A 14,632-nucleotide genomic window follows, 5' to 3' on the forward strand; every position below is an offset into this window, starting at 1 on the left:
ATGGTGGCGCATGCCTACAATCCCAGCTACTCAGGAAGGCTGACGCAAGAGAATCGCTTGAACCCGGGAGGCAGAGATTGCAGTGAGCCAAGATCATGCCACTGCACTCCAGCCTGCACAACAAGAGCAAAACTCAGTCTAAAAAAAAAAGAAAAAAACACATTCCATGCCCAAATGTGAATCTGATAGCAAAATAAGCTGTATTATTTAATGTATTAAAATAAAATATAAGCTTGAAATGCCAGGCACAGAAAATATAGCAAGTCACCAAATATAGTATCTTTCTTCAAGTTAGTTCCTCATTTACATCCATCTCACATCTCACATCCATCTCTAGAAACAAAAATCACAAACTGTCTAGAAGTTCATTCATTTTTAAATACTTTGGATACTTACTTGGAGATCACCCAAAGTTTTAAATGACACAATTCTTTAATAGACAGCATAAGAGATCTCCTTACTTGGTACATGTGTTCTGATCCAACTTTCCTAGAATGCCTGTTCAGTTTCAAACAAGTTTCATTAAATATTGAAATATTGAATATTCCATCATCTTCTAAGAGATCATCTTCTAAAAGACAAGAGAGAAACTTATAGTTTGCACCAAATTAGCAAAATGCATCACAGCTGAATGCAAGTGAAACTCTGACACCTTAAGAGAGCCAATTGGGTGTTTAACAGGAATAATATTAAATCTGGCATCAATGGACTTATCTTCAAGTCCTGGCTCTCCAACTTCTCAATTGTAATGACCTTAGCTAAGTCACTGAACCTCAGTCTCCCTGTTTGTAAAATCAAGTAATTCAGCTTGCTTTTCTTATGTCACAGGCTGCTTAGATAAGCAAATGAAACATTTAATAATTGCTATAAATTAATAAAGAAAGCTGTGATATTTTTAGAAAGTTAATCCTGTCACTTGGATTGTCCATAGTAAAATGTTGTGAAGGTAAGCATAGCAGTAGCCAGAAAGTCTGAGAATAAGGAAAGTGGCAAATAAAAATCAAAGGCTATAGATTTAAACTCTCAGAGCAACTGCTTTCCAACCTAGAAAATAACCAGAAAGTAGATGACCAAGCAAGAGGAAATTTGCTTTCACAGCAGACAGTATTTCAAGAGCTACTCAGCTGAGTACTAAGGCAATAAAATAATCAGAAAGCAGACTTGTTTTAACCATTGTACAGAAAAAAAGTGATTTCATACCTCCTGCAGTCTAATTCATTCTTACAATGTTCTATTTTCTTAATGTAGTCTAAAAGGATAGATTTGTTACTAATGAATTAAAGAAACAACAGAGTCAGGAATAACATCAGTGATTTTCAAGAAAAAGTAAATTTCCTAACAAACAAGACTGTACTTTTTTTCTACCAATGGGAAAGGTGTAAATGTCTACCAAAGAGAAGCTATTTTATAACTACCTTTAATGTGTATTTCTCCTGTGGGAGTTTCTGCTACCTAAGAATGAGAACAATAAATTATTTTAGTCAAGATCAGAATTGTCCACAGCATTTTCAATATCACTGACATATTCGGCACAAGGCAACTAGCTGGGGAAAATATTCCTGCCTATAATTGGAAAGTGTAGAAAGATGGTTATGAGAGAGAATTTGAAGAGCTATCATATGTGCTCTCCTTTGTCTTCACAATTTTTATTTAACAGATTTCATAAGGACATCAGAAATGAAAATGGTCACATGTATGCATGCGATTTTGAGGAACACCAAGTGTCTGCATGTAAGAAATGCATGTATGTAAGAAATACCACATAAAGCTTCTGTCTCTGTACAGGCAGAACAGAAGCAGAAGTACTGTCTGCACAGTTCACATCTCAATATGATTTTCACATAAGATAGTCATTATCGTCTGAATTCAGGGGAAGATGGCAATGTGAACAAAGGCATCTGGCTCCCACTTCCCACGCCCAAGCCTGACAGAAGTGATGGAGAATAAGTAAAAATGGGTCAAAATTTGCATCTGGGTTGGAAAGAAGGGTCGGTTGCCATACACAAGGCGGAAACATGAAGACATTTCAGCTTAGCACAGTATGGAAGAGCCCGGGCTAAAGAAAGACCCTAAGACCTACTGTGCAACCTGGCTTCCAAGCAAAGGAATGTAGTCCCAAAGTTTCAAAAGAAAGAACTGGAGGAGAACTAGAGCCCATGGAAAAATCAAGACAGGTCACAGGACAAATCAATGACCCATGCTCTATCTGGAGCCATTTAGCCCAGTGGTTCCCAAACTGCACATCAGAATCACCCAGACATCTGCAGATTTGAAGTAATGCTTTGACATCTGTATTTTTTTAAGAGTTCACCTGACAATTCTTCTCTCTCTCTCTTTTTTTAAACAGGGTCTCACTCTGTCACCCTGACTACACTGCAACCTCCCCACCTCCTGGGCTCAAGCAATCCTTCCACCTCAGCCTCCTGAGTAGCTAGGACTATAGGCATACACCACCAAGCCCAGCTAATTTGGGGGGTTTCTTTTGTAGAAATAGGGTTTCACCATGTCCCCAGGCTGGTTTCAAACTCCGGGACTCAAGCCATCCACCTGCCTCAGTCTCCCAAGGTGCTGGGATTACAGGCATGAACCACCACATCCCTAACCTCACCAGGCAATTCTGATAGGCAATCAGAATATATTAAAAATAATAGTATATATACTACTATTGCTACTGCTAATAATAATAATAGTAATAATAATAATAATAGTCCTTCTTTAGCCCACTGTAGATTAGTAACAGGAAAGGACTTCGAAGTAGAGGCCTCAGGACCTGAAGGTACCATCTGGCAGAGAGGCTGGGTTAACAGAAGGGGCTTGCCTCTTTCCTGCCTTGGTAGGCTGTAGTGCCATAAAGAAGCCAGGCCCAAAGCCAACAACTTCACCAATCATAGCAAAATGCTCAGAAGTAAAGCACAGGGTGGTGGGCTTTCTCACAGCTGCTGCCCAAAGGACACTAGATCACCCAACCAGCAGTAAATCCATTCATACTGAGATCTGACATAAACATACTAACATTATCCAATGGAAAGGAAGATCAAAGGGAAGGCCATCCATTTTATTATGAGGGAAATATCAGACCTAGACTGAATTTTTATCTTCTAAGGATAAATAATCCAGAAGGGTGGAAAAAAAACTGCAAAATGATTCTACAAAGAAGGAGAGGGAAGGAAAGGAAGATTGTGCTCGGGAGGCAAAGAACAAGCATATTTATAAACATGAAAATATTGATCAAAAGAATGGTAAAATTAGGTAGCATCTGTTTCGTATGGTCAATAAAAATTTTTAAAATAGATTCAAACAAGAGATAAAGGATGAGATAATAAGAGAACGTGACAGCAGAGAGGAAACTGGTAGAGAGAAGCAGAAATAAAAAGGGAACTAGATGAGACCCAAAGAAAAGGAAATGAAAGTGCAACAGCAGAATTTAAAGTGCATTGGAAATGGTAAAGATAGGAAATGTCAATGCAAAAATGCATATTTGCGTAAGTGCACATAGAGAACAAACTTGTTATATATTCAAAGAAGTCAGAGGAAAAAGACTTGGACAATAAAAAGGAGAAAATGGGAAACCCATGTGGACGAACAAGCAATTCCACATAGGGGTATTTGAAGAGCAAAAAACAAACTTTTTTAAAAAAAGCAATAATCAGAGATGTAATAAAAGAAAATGTTCCTAATATATAGTTAAGCCAAATTCTAAAGACCAAAAAACTCACAGGGGGCTGGGCAAGGTGGCTCATGCCTGTAATCCCAGCACTTCGTGAGGCCAAGATGGGTGGATCACTTGAGGTCAGTCTGGCCAAAATGGTGAAACCCTGTCTCTACTGAAAATACAAAAATTATCTGGGTGTGGTGACACATGCCTGTAATCCCAGCCACTCGGGAGGCTGAGGCACGAAAATCTCTTGAGCCCAGGAGGTGAAGGTTTCAGTGAGCCAATATCACACCACTGCACTCCAGCCTGGGTGACAAAATAAGACTCAGTCTCAAAACGACAACCACAACAACAGCAACTCACAGGGTACTTGGAAAACTTAGTGCAAAACTTAAACATTTCTATCTGCCCACTACCCAAACAGAGGTTTCATGAAGGAAGAGACTTCTGTGTCACTACCGAATTCTCAATGCCTAAAAAACATCAGACACATAATAGGTGGTCAATAAACATTTGCCAGGTACATTAATAAATGATTAATGTCTTAAATTTTATGGCTAAAGAAGCCTTCATGATACACAAGCTGAAAACCAAATTGCTTACATAGAATTTTTTATATTTTATTTATTTATTTGAGACAGTCTCGCTCTATCACCCAGGCTGGAGTGCAGCGGTGTGATCTTGGCTCACTGCAACCTCCGCCTCCCGTGTTCAAGCAATTCTCGTGCCTAAGATTCCCGAGTAGCTGGAACTACAGGCACACACCACCCCCAAGCCGGCTAATTTTGTAATTTTGGTGTTTCACCATGTTGATCCTGGCCTCAGGTGATCCGCCCACCTAAGCCTCCCAAAGTGCAGGGATTATAGGCATGAGCCAAAGCACCTGGCCAGGATTTAAAAAAAAAAGAAAATCACACCTTCTTCTAACTCTTCTTTCAAAGCTTCCAGTTCCCAATGTCAATATGAAATACTTCTAGAATTCCAAGAACAAAAGTTTATGACCCAATAATTTTATCTTCAATCAAGCTCTCATTCACATGTGAAGGCAACAAAAGACATTCTCAGATCATCATGGACTCAGAAAGTATCCCATTGCCTCCCTGAGGAGCAGGCAAAACACCCTACAGAGAGAGAAATAGAGATAGAGAAATAATAGAGAATGTGGTTTGAAAAGACTGTCAATAAGCACTGAAACTATTAAAACATGTACCCAAGGTTAAATCATTGCTACCAAGGTTTCTATAAATCAATATAAGAGTGAGCTCTTTGAAGAGATAATACATGTTAAAAATAAGAAACTGGTAATGTAATGCCATACTAAACCAATAACCTAAGAGGAGAGAGAGGGGAAGAAATAAAAGGGAGTTTTGTAAATAAAAGGAATGCTAACTTATCTCATTCAGGGAAAAGTTAACAATATTTCAGTCTTAACACTGGTAAAAAAAGAAATACACACTCAAATAGAATTTGTCTTTTTTAATTGTGATCACTTGCAGGAAAGAAAACAAAATCTATACTATCTGACTCACTGGAAAAGAAAATCTGTGTAACAAAAAGAAAACAAAAGACACAGCAAAGTAGCATTAAAAAGGAAAAAAAAAACAGACCAGGAACAGTGGCTCACACCTGTAATCCCAGCTTTGAGAAGCTGAGGTGGGAGGATCCCTTGAGGCCAGGAGTTCAAGACCAGCCTGGGCAATATAGTGACACCTTGTCTTTACAAAAATTTACAAAATGAAAAAATTAAGTGATCTGCATAACTGTGGTCCCAGCTACTTGGGAGCTGAGGTAGGAAGATTGCTTGAGCCTGGAAGGTCAAGGCTGCAGTGAGCCTTGGTTGCACCACTGACCTCCAGCCTGGGCAACAGAGCTAGACCGTATCAAAAAAAAGAAAAAAAAGAAAGGAAAAAAGAGGCCAGACATGGTGGCTCACGCCTGTAGTCCCAGCTACTCGGGAGGCTAAGGCACAAGAATTGCTTAAAACCGGGAGGCCAAGGTTACAGTGGGCCAAGATCACGCCACTGCACTCCAGCCTGGGTGACACAGCGAGATTCTGTCTCATTAATAAATAAATAAATAAATAAATAAATAAATAAAAGGAAAATCATATCACAAATAAGAATGATGTAAGTTGGATAACTTATCTAATCAAAAATAAAAGTTTTCTAGAAAGGCTGTCAATACATGCTGTCTCCTAGTGTACATTTATAGCAGTATTATTCAGATAGCTTTCAAGAAGGAAAAAAAGTAGACAAAGGCATATCATACAAATGCAAGCACAAATAAATCAAGAAGACAATATTACTTTCAACATATAATTCAAGGCAAAGGTATTAAACAGGCTAAAACAAGCCATTTGTTACTAGTGAAAGAATCTATAATAAAGATATCAGTCATGAACATAAAAATCATATCAAAATGTGTGAAACAAACCAATAAGAATTTCTAAGAGGAACAGAAAATGGCAATCCATGTTAAAAATAAACAAAAACCAGAAGTACTGAATAATCTTATTAATAAAGTTGACTTAATAATAGATCTTACTCCTCTTACAGACAAACACTCTACCTTATTATCTAGCACCTACTGACATTACCAAACTTGGCCAAATGCTAAGACCCAAGAAAATGTCAATAAATACTCCAAAACATACCAAAATGTAATAAAACTAGAAAATAACAACACAGTATAAACGTTACAAAGAAAAAAATCTACCACTGTATAAAATGCTTATAATTAATTATTCAAAGGGAAAATCACAATAGTAATTATATAATGCTTTGAAAATAAGGATAAAGAGAATACATATTAAAACACTCATAAATAATTATTCTGTCAAACAGAAAATCAGAATAGCAATTATATCATGCCTTGAAACATGTATCAATGCCTAAAGAATTCTGCCAAAGCTCAAATCTGCAAAAGAGAAAGAAACATTAAAGACTTTTATTATCAAACAGAAAAGAATGGAAATAAGTTGAATTTTGTTATGCATTCAGCTCAAGAATTTAGAAACAGAACAATCTAACCAATTTAACAGAAATATGGGCTGTGCACTGTGACTCACACCTATAATCCAGTACTTGGGGAGGTGGAGGCAGGCATATCAATTGAGCCCAGAAGTCCAAGACCAGCCTGGGCAACATGGCGAAACCCTGTCTCTACAAAAAATACAAAAATTTGCCAGGCATAATGGTGCATGCTTGCAGTCCCAGCTACTTGGGAGGCTGAGGTGGGAGGATCACTTGAGCCCAGGAGGTCAAGGTTGCAGTGAGCCGTGATTACATCACTGCATTCCAACCTGGGTGACAGAGCTGGGTGTCTAAAAAAAAAAAAGAAAGAAAGAAAGAAAGAAAGAAAGAGAGAGAGAGAAACATGGAGAAGGAAAAATAAAAACAAGAGGAGAAATTAGTGAGTTTGAAAAAGAAAAACAATTTCAAAACCCAAGAGTTCATTCCTTGGGGAAAAAAAAATAGTAATAAAACACACAACCCAAACCAATCAACCTCTAAAAAGAGAAAGAGAACCAAACTTAGGAGTCAGAATAACCTGGGATTATATAACCTATAGACCCAGAGGAGATGAAATCAAATATTCCATCTGACATTCTGCCAATATGTGTAATACATCAACCAAATATACATTTTTTAGAAAAATATAAAAATTGACTCAAGAAAATGTCAGAAACATAAACAGACCCAAAATCATGGAAGAAATTGATAAAGCTGTCAAAGAATCATCTCCTTAAAGGGATGAAACTTCAATGATCTTTTGAGAAAACGTTCAACTTTAAAGGAAGGGAATAATTCCAAAGTGACATAAACTATTCCAGCGGGAAAAACAATGGAAAACTTCCCAGTTCATTTTAAGGAAAATAGCGTAACTCCGATAATGAAATCAGAACAGAATGTCCAGGATCTGGAGGAAAAGAATGACAACTCTTTATAATAGTGCATAAGTAAACAGAAGACTTGAGTACACACTGAGTAAATGTGGAAACATACCTTGCTCCCAGTTAGGATGGCTCAATATAAATCCTAATTCTCTCTAGATTAACTTGCAAATATAATCTAATTCCCTTTAGTCCAGAGACATTAAATAACTCAGCCATGATCAGCCAACTCTTCACTACAGAGTTAAGATGCAAAACCAGATCTGCTTGACTCCAAAGACCATGTTTTTCCCAAGGGAAAGGAACTTGAACAGGTAATTGGATATTAGTAAAAACAGCTGATGCCAAACAGCAACCTGTCATCCTCACTGAATAGTGACCGGTGAGTGATGATCTTTTAAAGACATTTCCCTATAGTAGTTTACTAATAATTTTGTAAGGCTTTTCTGATTAGTTACCATATTAATTTTATAATATCTTTGCCTACATATTATTTACTTGCAAAGAATTAATTTTGTTTTATTTATATACAAATATGAAGAGACCTAATTTGTATAATCTCATAGTTGGTTTTATATTGTTAAGATTGGCAGACTTTTTCAACTATTTCTGCTGAATCTATGTCACTTCCCAGCTACTCGGGTTAAGGTACAGTTTAAGTGGGATAGCAAACAGCTAATTAAGAACTTTCTCAACTCTCCCAAAATAATAAATGACATCAGCCAGCTGTGGTGGTTCACACCTATAATCCCAGCACTTCGGGAGGCTGAGGTGGGCAGATCACTTGAGGTCAGGAGTTTGAGATCAGCCTGGCCAATGTGGTGAAACCCAGTCTCTACTAAAAACACAAAAAATAGCCAGGCGTGGTAGTGGGTACCTGTAATCCCAGCTCCTCAGAAGGCTGAGGCAGGAGAATCGCTTGAACCTAGGAGGCGGAGATTGCAGTGAGCCAAGATAGCACCACTGCACTCTAGCCTGGGCGACAGGGCAAGACTCCATCTCAGAAAATAAATAAATAAATGACATCATTACTTCTCAAGGTTTGTCTACAGGGTTTTTTGTTTGTTTGTTTTCTGAGACAGGGTCTTGCCCTGTCACCCAGGTTGGAGTGCAGTGGCATGATCAGAGCCCACTGCAGCCTTGAACTCTTGGGTTCAAGTGATCCTCTTGCCTCAGCCACCCGAGTAACTGGGACTATAGGCATGCACCATCACACCAGGCTAAATTTTCTTTCTTTCATTTTTGGTAGAGATGGGGATCTCATTATGTTGCTCAGGTTGACCTCAAACACCTGGCTTCAAGCAATCCTCCTCAGCCTCCCAAAGTGCAGAGATTACAGGCATGAGCCACTGTGCCCCACCTGTCTACAAAGTATTTAATTAGTCCTCATACCTCATAACCAGAGGTTTTTTTTTTTTAACTTACTGTAATTGTCACAATGTTTTTAAAAACCGATGTGACAATTATGTACAATGAGGTTTATTTCTACTTCTTAAAGCTCCTTCCCTCCACTCCTTTTTTCAGCTAACACCTACCCTCCTGCACCCTAGGGGTGCCCCTGCTTCCACCTCCCCACTCTCAACTTGATCCCCTTAAAGCTGCTGGGTCAGCCTCCCTGGCACCTCCTCTTTCACATGCAAGAGCAAGAAATGACTCTTTTTTTTTTTTTTTGAGACAGAGTCTTGCCTGTTGCCTAGGCAGGAGTGCAGTGGCACTATCTCGGCTCAGTCACTGCAACCTCTGCCCCCTGGGTTCAAGTGATTCCTGTGCCTCAGCCTCCCGAGTTGCTGGGACTGCAGGCGTGCGCCACCACACCCAGCTAAGTTTTTCTATTTCTAGTAGAGATATGGTTTTGCCATGTTGGCCACGCTGGTCTGGAACTCCTGACCTCAAGTGATCCGCCTGCTTCAGCCTCCCAAAGTGCTGGGATTATAGGCATGAGCCACCACGCCTGGCCAGAAATGACTTTTGAGTTTACTGCCAAAGATAAGCCACATGGCTACCCTCTGTTGCCTTGGGTATTTGAGAGTGGACTGATCATCACCTAATGTTCTCCTTTGAAATGCCTTTTTATTACTTGCCACCCCTCCCTGAGGGCTCAGCTGAGAAAAAATACCCCAGCGACCATTCAGCCTGGTACCAAGAGGATATGGATCTCTCGACCTGCTCTAGTTCTACGGCTGGAACAACTACATCTGAGTATAAATCTCAGAAAGCAAATAGGAACTCTCCGGCCCAGCTGATTCTGCAGCATACTTCCCCACATTCTGGGCTTAGCATTTTCTAGGAGGAAATGAGACTTCACCTCCACCTACCAGCTGTCTGGAAACCAATGACGGCTGGCACAGAGCGCCTGGGAGGTGCTGTGGAGATGTTCACGGTGTAGTTGGTGCCTGGGTACAGGGCTAGGCACACTTCTGGGGTCCTGCTGTCTGTGGTCAAGTTGACTGTCTCCTCATGAACTGATTCCATAGGGTCCAACCGTTGTCCTTTTATGGATATCTTTGAGAGGAAAAGACAAGAGAACCCCCTATGACTCCAGTCAAAACAATCCAGAATTTGTGGTGCTGGAGCCCATTCTCCTACTATTCCATTTTATACTGCGCTGCTCAGCCAGGGAGCATTCATAAGGTAAACCTCTGCTACCAGTATCTGCTGATAAAGTCTGATCAGCCCGGTGAATATTAAACCCCCAGAAGAGACATAAATGAGGAACCTCCCTAGGAAGTGCTCTCCTGCACACGAATGATCAAATGGAGACAACTGCAACCTGAGGACCATTGGCTGCACTCTGTCACCAAGTCAGCAGACGCTCCCGGGCTTGCTCTGGGGGCGTGAAATACAAGAGCTTGGAAACAAGCAATCGTGAGGATGCCAAATATAAACGCATCCCCCACACATGCACCCTGCTGAATGACAAACCTGTTAAACACGAAATGCAAAATAATGAAATAATACAGATATCTTCAAAAATTCCGTCCGCTCTTTTTAAATGACTGTGGCATCAGAAAGCAGTTAGATTGAGGCCAGGCGCGGTGGCTCATGCCTATAATCCCAGCACTCTGGGAGGCCGAGGTAGGTGGATCACCTGAAGTCAGAAGTTCGAGACCAGCCTGGCCAACATGGTGAAACCCCATCTCTACTGAAAATACAAAAAATTAGCCAAGCATGGTGGTGCACACCTGTAATACCAACTACTTAGGAGGCTGAGGCAGGAGAATCACTTGAACCCAGGAGGCTGAGGTTGCAGTGAGCCGAGATCCCACCACTGCACTCTAGCCTGGGCAACAGAGTGAGACTGTCTCAAAAAAAAAAGCAATTAGATTGAAAAGCTCTCACGGAAGCAAGTCCCTCTGACTCATATTCCCATGGGTGACGTGTCTGTCCTAGCAGGAAGAAGTAGATCGTTTTACTTACCACATATGCGATCTGGGGGTTTATTCTTCCTAAGTTGACTTGCCATCTCACACAGGTATCATTAAACACTGATACATCATCAATTTTTGTCAGAATTTCTAAAAGAGAAAAAGGCAGTCGACTCACAAAATGCATCAATGGGCTTTAGGAAAATTCTGAAGGAGATCAGTCTATCTGCACAGCTGGTATCTCTGCTGGTCACCATTCATCCTCAGAGGCGGACACTGAGTCAGGCAATGCAAGCTCTCCCAAGCCAATCACCCAACTTCTCTTCATCAGGAATGAGCATGGCCCATTACCTGACTTAGAGGGAAAGGAAAGATTCCTGCTTGGGTATAGGTCAGAATTCCAACCTGTGATTCACTTGACAGGCCACTGATGCCACTGGCATTCCACTCGGGTAGAATGGAACGAGGCCCAGAACTGGGTCCTGAGTGAGACCTTCCCTGCAGTTGCACAGGTGAGACCTGCTTCCACCTTTCTCCTCCCAGCAGGATGGTGGGAAACTCCTTCAAGTCACTGCTATCCCAAGGGGGAAAACGGCATGTCTCACCACACAGGACCATGCCTCAGAAACAGGTTGGGGCAAACTAAACAAATTCTCCACAAGGTTCCTAGGTACTTCTGGCACTCCTGTAACTGAAGCTATTTAATCTTCTTCTATCAGGAGGCCACGGATTCCTCTGGGTTGTTCTGCTTCTTTTAAATATTCTGCATGTATTCCAGGTAATGAATTTAGCAATGTGGGAAACCATATGAAGGCCTTGGTTCCCCGAGGCAACATAGTTTTCAACAGTCCCAGTCAACCCTCAAGTGGTTGTTGAGACAGGAAGAAGGAAAGGGGATCTAGCTTTTTATTTCTTTGAAATCAAATTTCCAGCCAGGTGCAGTGGCTCACACCTGTAATCCCAGCACTTTGGGAGGTCAAGGTTGGCAGATTACCTGAGTTCAGAAGTTTGAGACCAGCCTGGACAACATAGTGAAACCCCATCTCTACTAAAAATACAAAACTTAGAGAGTTGTGGTGGCACGTGCCTGTAATCTCAACTACTTTTGAGGCTGAGGCAGGAGAATGGCTTGAACCTGGGAGGCAGAGGTTGCAGTAAGCTGAGATTGCACCACTGCACTCCAGCCTGGGTGACACAGCAAAACTCCAACTCAAAAAGAGTAAAATAAAATAAAATAATCTCCCTACACACAAGTAATCTACTTGCAAATGATATGATCTTATATATTTCTATATATAAAACTCTAAGGAATCCACACCAAAACAAGTATTAGAGCTGACAAAGGAGGTCAGTGAGGTTGCGGAATACAATGCCAATGTACAAAAATCTATTGTATTTCTATACACTAGCAATGAGCAGTCCAAAGATGAAATTAAGAGAATGATTTCATTTACAATATTATCAAAAACAAACAGGCCCGGCGCAATGGCTCACACCTGTAATCCCAGCACTTTGGGAGGCCAAGGCAGGTTGGTCACCTGAGGTCAGGAGTTCGCGACCAGCCTGGCTAACATGGCGAACTCCCGTCTCTACTAAAAATACAAAAATTAGCCAGGCGCAGTGGCGCATGCCTGTAGTCCCAGCGACTTGGGAGGCTGAGGCAGGAGAATCACTTGAACCCGGGAAGCAGACGTTGCAGTGAGCTAAGATCCTGCCACTGCACTCCAGCCTGGGTGACAGAGTGAGACTCTATCTCAAAAACAAAAACAAAAACAAACAAACAAAATTCCTGCAGACAGAAGCTATCATACAATTATTCCCGGAGAAAATTATCCTCATGTCACCAAAATTGGATATTCCACCGCTCCAGTTCAAGCCTTCCCATTGAAGCAGACACCTCTTAAGAACTCCTCAACTTCTCTCAGCTTCCCCTGCTCCTTGTCCCATCCCTGCATGGGTTTTGACAACATGACCAGGTCTTGCCTCCTATTCTGGGGCTTCCCTGCTGTGGCACCCACACTCCAGCACATGCCATTTGGAAGTGCAGGGGAGTTAAAATCCCATGGGGACAGGAGCTGGTAGATAAATCCCTCCTCCTTTCTTTTCTCTGAAGGGCTGTCCAACAAAGACTCCGTTTCTTCAGCGTCTAAGGACACTGTCACACAGAAGGGGTAATGCCTGCCCTCTGTGGAGACAAGTACAATCAGGCATCGTACGCTGACTCTCCTTCTTTCCCTGCTTTACTGCCTTGGTTCCCACTCCTGATGTCTGGGATTTGATTCTCTACTGCATAATAAATATAAACCCAATGAAAGGCTCCCATCTAAGAAGAGCGAGAAAGCTAATTCTCCATCTCAGAAAATGGCTCTCCACAACTCAGCTCCTGTTTCTCCCTTCTAGTAAATCTCTTCGCAGTCTCCAAGTGCAAAAGGAAGCCTGCACCTCAGGTACCTGTAGGGTCAACCCTCTTCTCCTGTACTCAGAACCAATGCTAGCTTTGGATTGACCCAGATCTATTGATCTCTCTGCCCAAATAAGAGTTTATATCTTTACTAAATCATCCCTTCGGCAACAATGCCTAGATTCCGTGTCCCACATGACCTGGTCTTGGGTAAGCCCACAGCTGTCTGCAGCATTCCTGGATCTCCATATTAGTATTTCTCCCTAGAACACACACAAATTGAAATCACATAAATACTCCAATTGTGGGCCAGGTGGGTGCGGTGGCTCACGCCTGTAATCCTAGCACTTTGGGAGGCTGAGATGGGCACATCACTTGAGGTCAGGAGTTTGAGACCAGCCTGGGCAACATGGTGAAACCCTGTCTCTACTAAAAATACAAAAAATTAGCCAGGCGTGGTGGTACACACCTGTAATTCCAGCTACTTGGGAGACTGAGGCACAAGAATCACTTGAACCCGGGAGGCAGAGGTTGCAATGGGCCAAGATTGTGCCACTGCACTGCAGCCTGGGCAACAGAATGAGACACCATTGCAAAAAAAAAAAAAAAAAAGAAAGAAAAGAGAAAAAAAAGAAATACTCCAATTATGAGCATGGGTACCCTAAGAGACACAATGACCTTATCAGTTCACCCCCTTGGGTAGCATAAAGATGATGTTGGTACTACTCTTTTATCAGCCTGAACAAGCCCCAGATATTTCTGGCCTCTACCCTCTTTGCTGCCCTTCAAAGCCCCAGAGCTCTTGGCATCTCTGCTCCCTCAAACATCCCTTTGATGCTAACTCACCACCTGGTCCAGAAAGAAAAGGCACCAGCCCAGCCCTCATCTTCTTTCTGAGTTGCCAGCAAAGCGAATTTCCTTCTTACTCTCAGTTCCTTTGTCATCCAAGCAGAGATTAGAAAGGAGTTTTCTTTCTTGTCCTTCCTTCTTGCTCATTCACTATGACAACTGTAAATGGCATCTCAAAGATGCCATCTGCCTCCAGCCTGTGCCATGCTCTCTGCACAGATGGGACCCAGATCCAATTATAGGGGTGTCAGATATTTCATCCCAGGGAGCAGTTTAACAAAGTTTGGTTGCTTTTCCCTCCAGGTGCCTACAAATTAGTTGGAAAGACTCCTTTATAAATGAATCAGATATTCAACATCTACATTAATGTTGCCCTTTGAATGGAGACTATATGCCCCCATTCCAATAGTGCTGATAACTGAAAACATTTCTAGAAGTCCTCTTTGGAGCTGTCCCAGAGCTCTTTCATT

The 14,632-nt window shown here is 41.5% G+C and overlaps 1 protein-coding gene across 1 annotated transcript in view; it reads right to left on the reverse strand.

Moving 5' to 3' along the window:
- Positions 1 to 14,632, reverse strand: part of SUSD1 (sushi domain containing 1) — a 108,341-nt gene that overhangs the window by 65,658 nt on the left and 28,051 nt on the right. Inside the window, exons 3-5 of the mRNA XM_011941763.1 lie at positions 10,965 to 11,062; positions 9,863 to 10,049; positions 462 to 571 (exon numbers count right to left, since the gene is read on the reverse strand). Coding sequence (XP_011797153.1) covers positions 462 to 571; positions 9,863 to 10,049; positions 10,965 to 11,062 — 395 coding nt within the window. The remainder of the gene's footprint in view (positions 1 to 461; positions 572 to 9,862; positions 10,050 to 10,964; positions 11,063 to 14,632) is intronic.

Source organism: Colobus angolensis, unplaced genomic scaffold (genome assembly GCF_000951035.1).
Source record: "Colobus angolensis palliatus isolate OR3802 unplaced genomic scaffold, Cang.pa_1.0 Scaffold103, whole genome shotgun sequence".
NCBI classification, from domain to species: Eukaryota; Metazoa; Chordata; class Mammalia; order Primates; family Cercopithecidae; genus Colobus; species Colobus angolensis.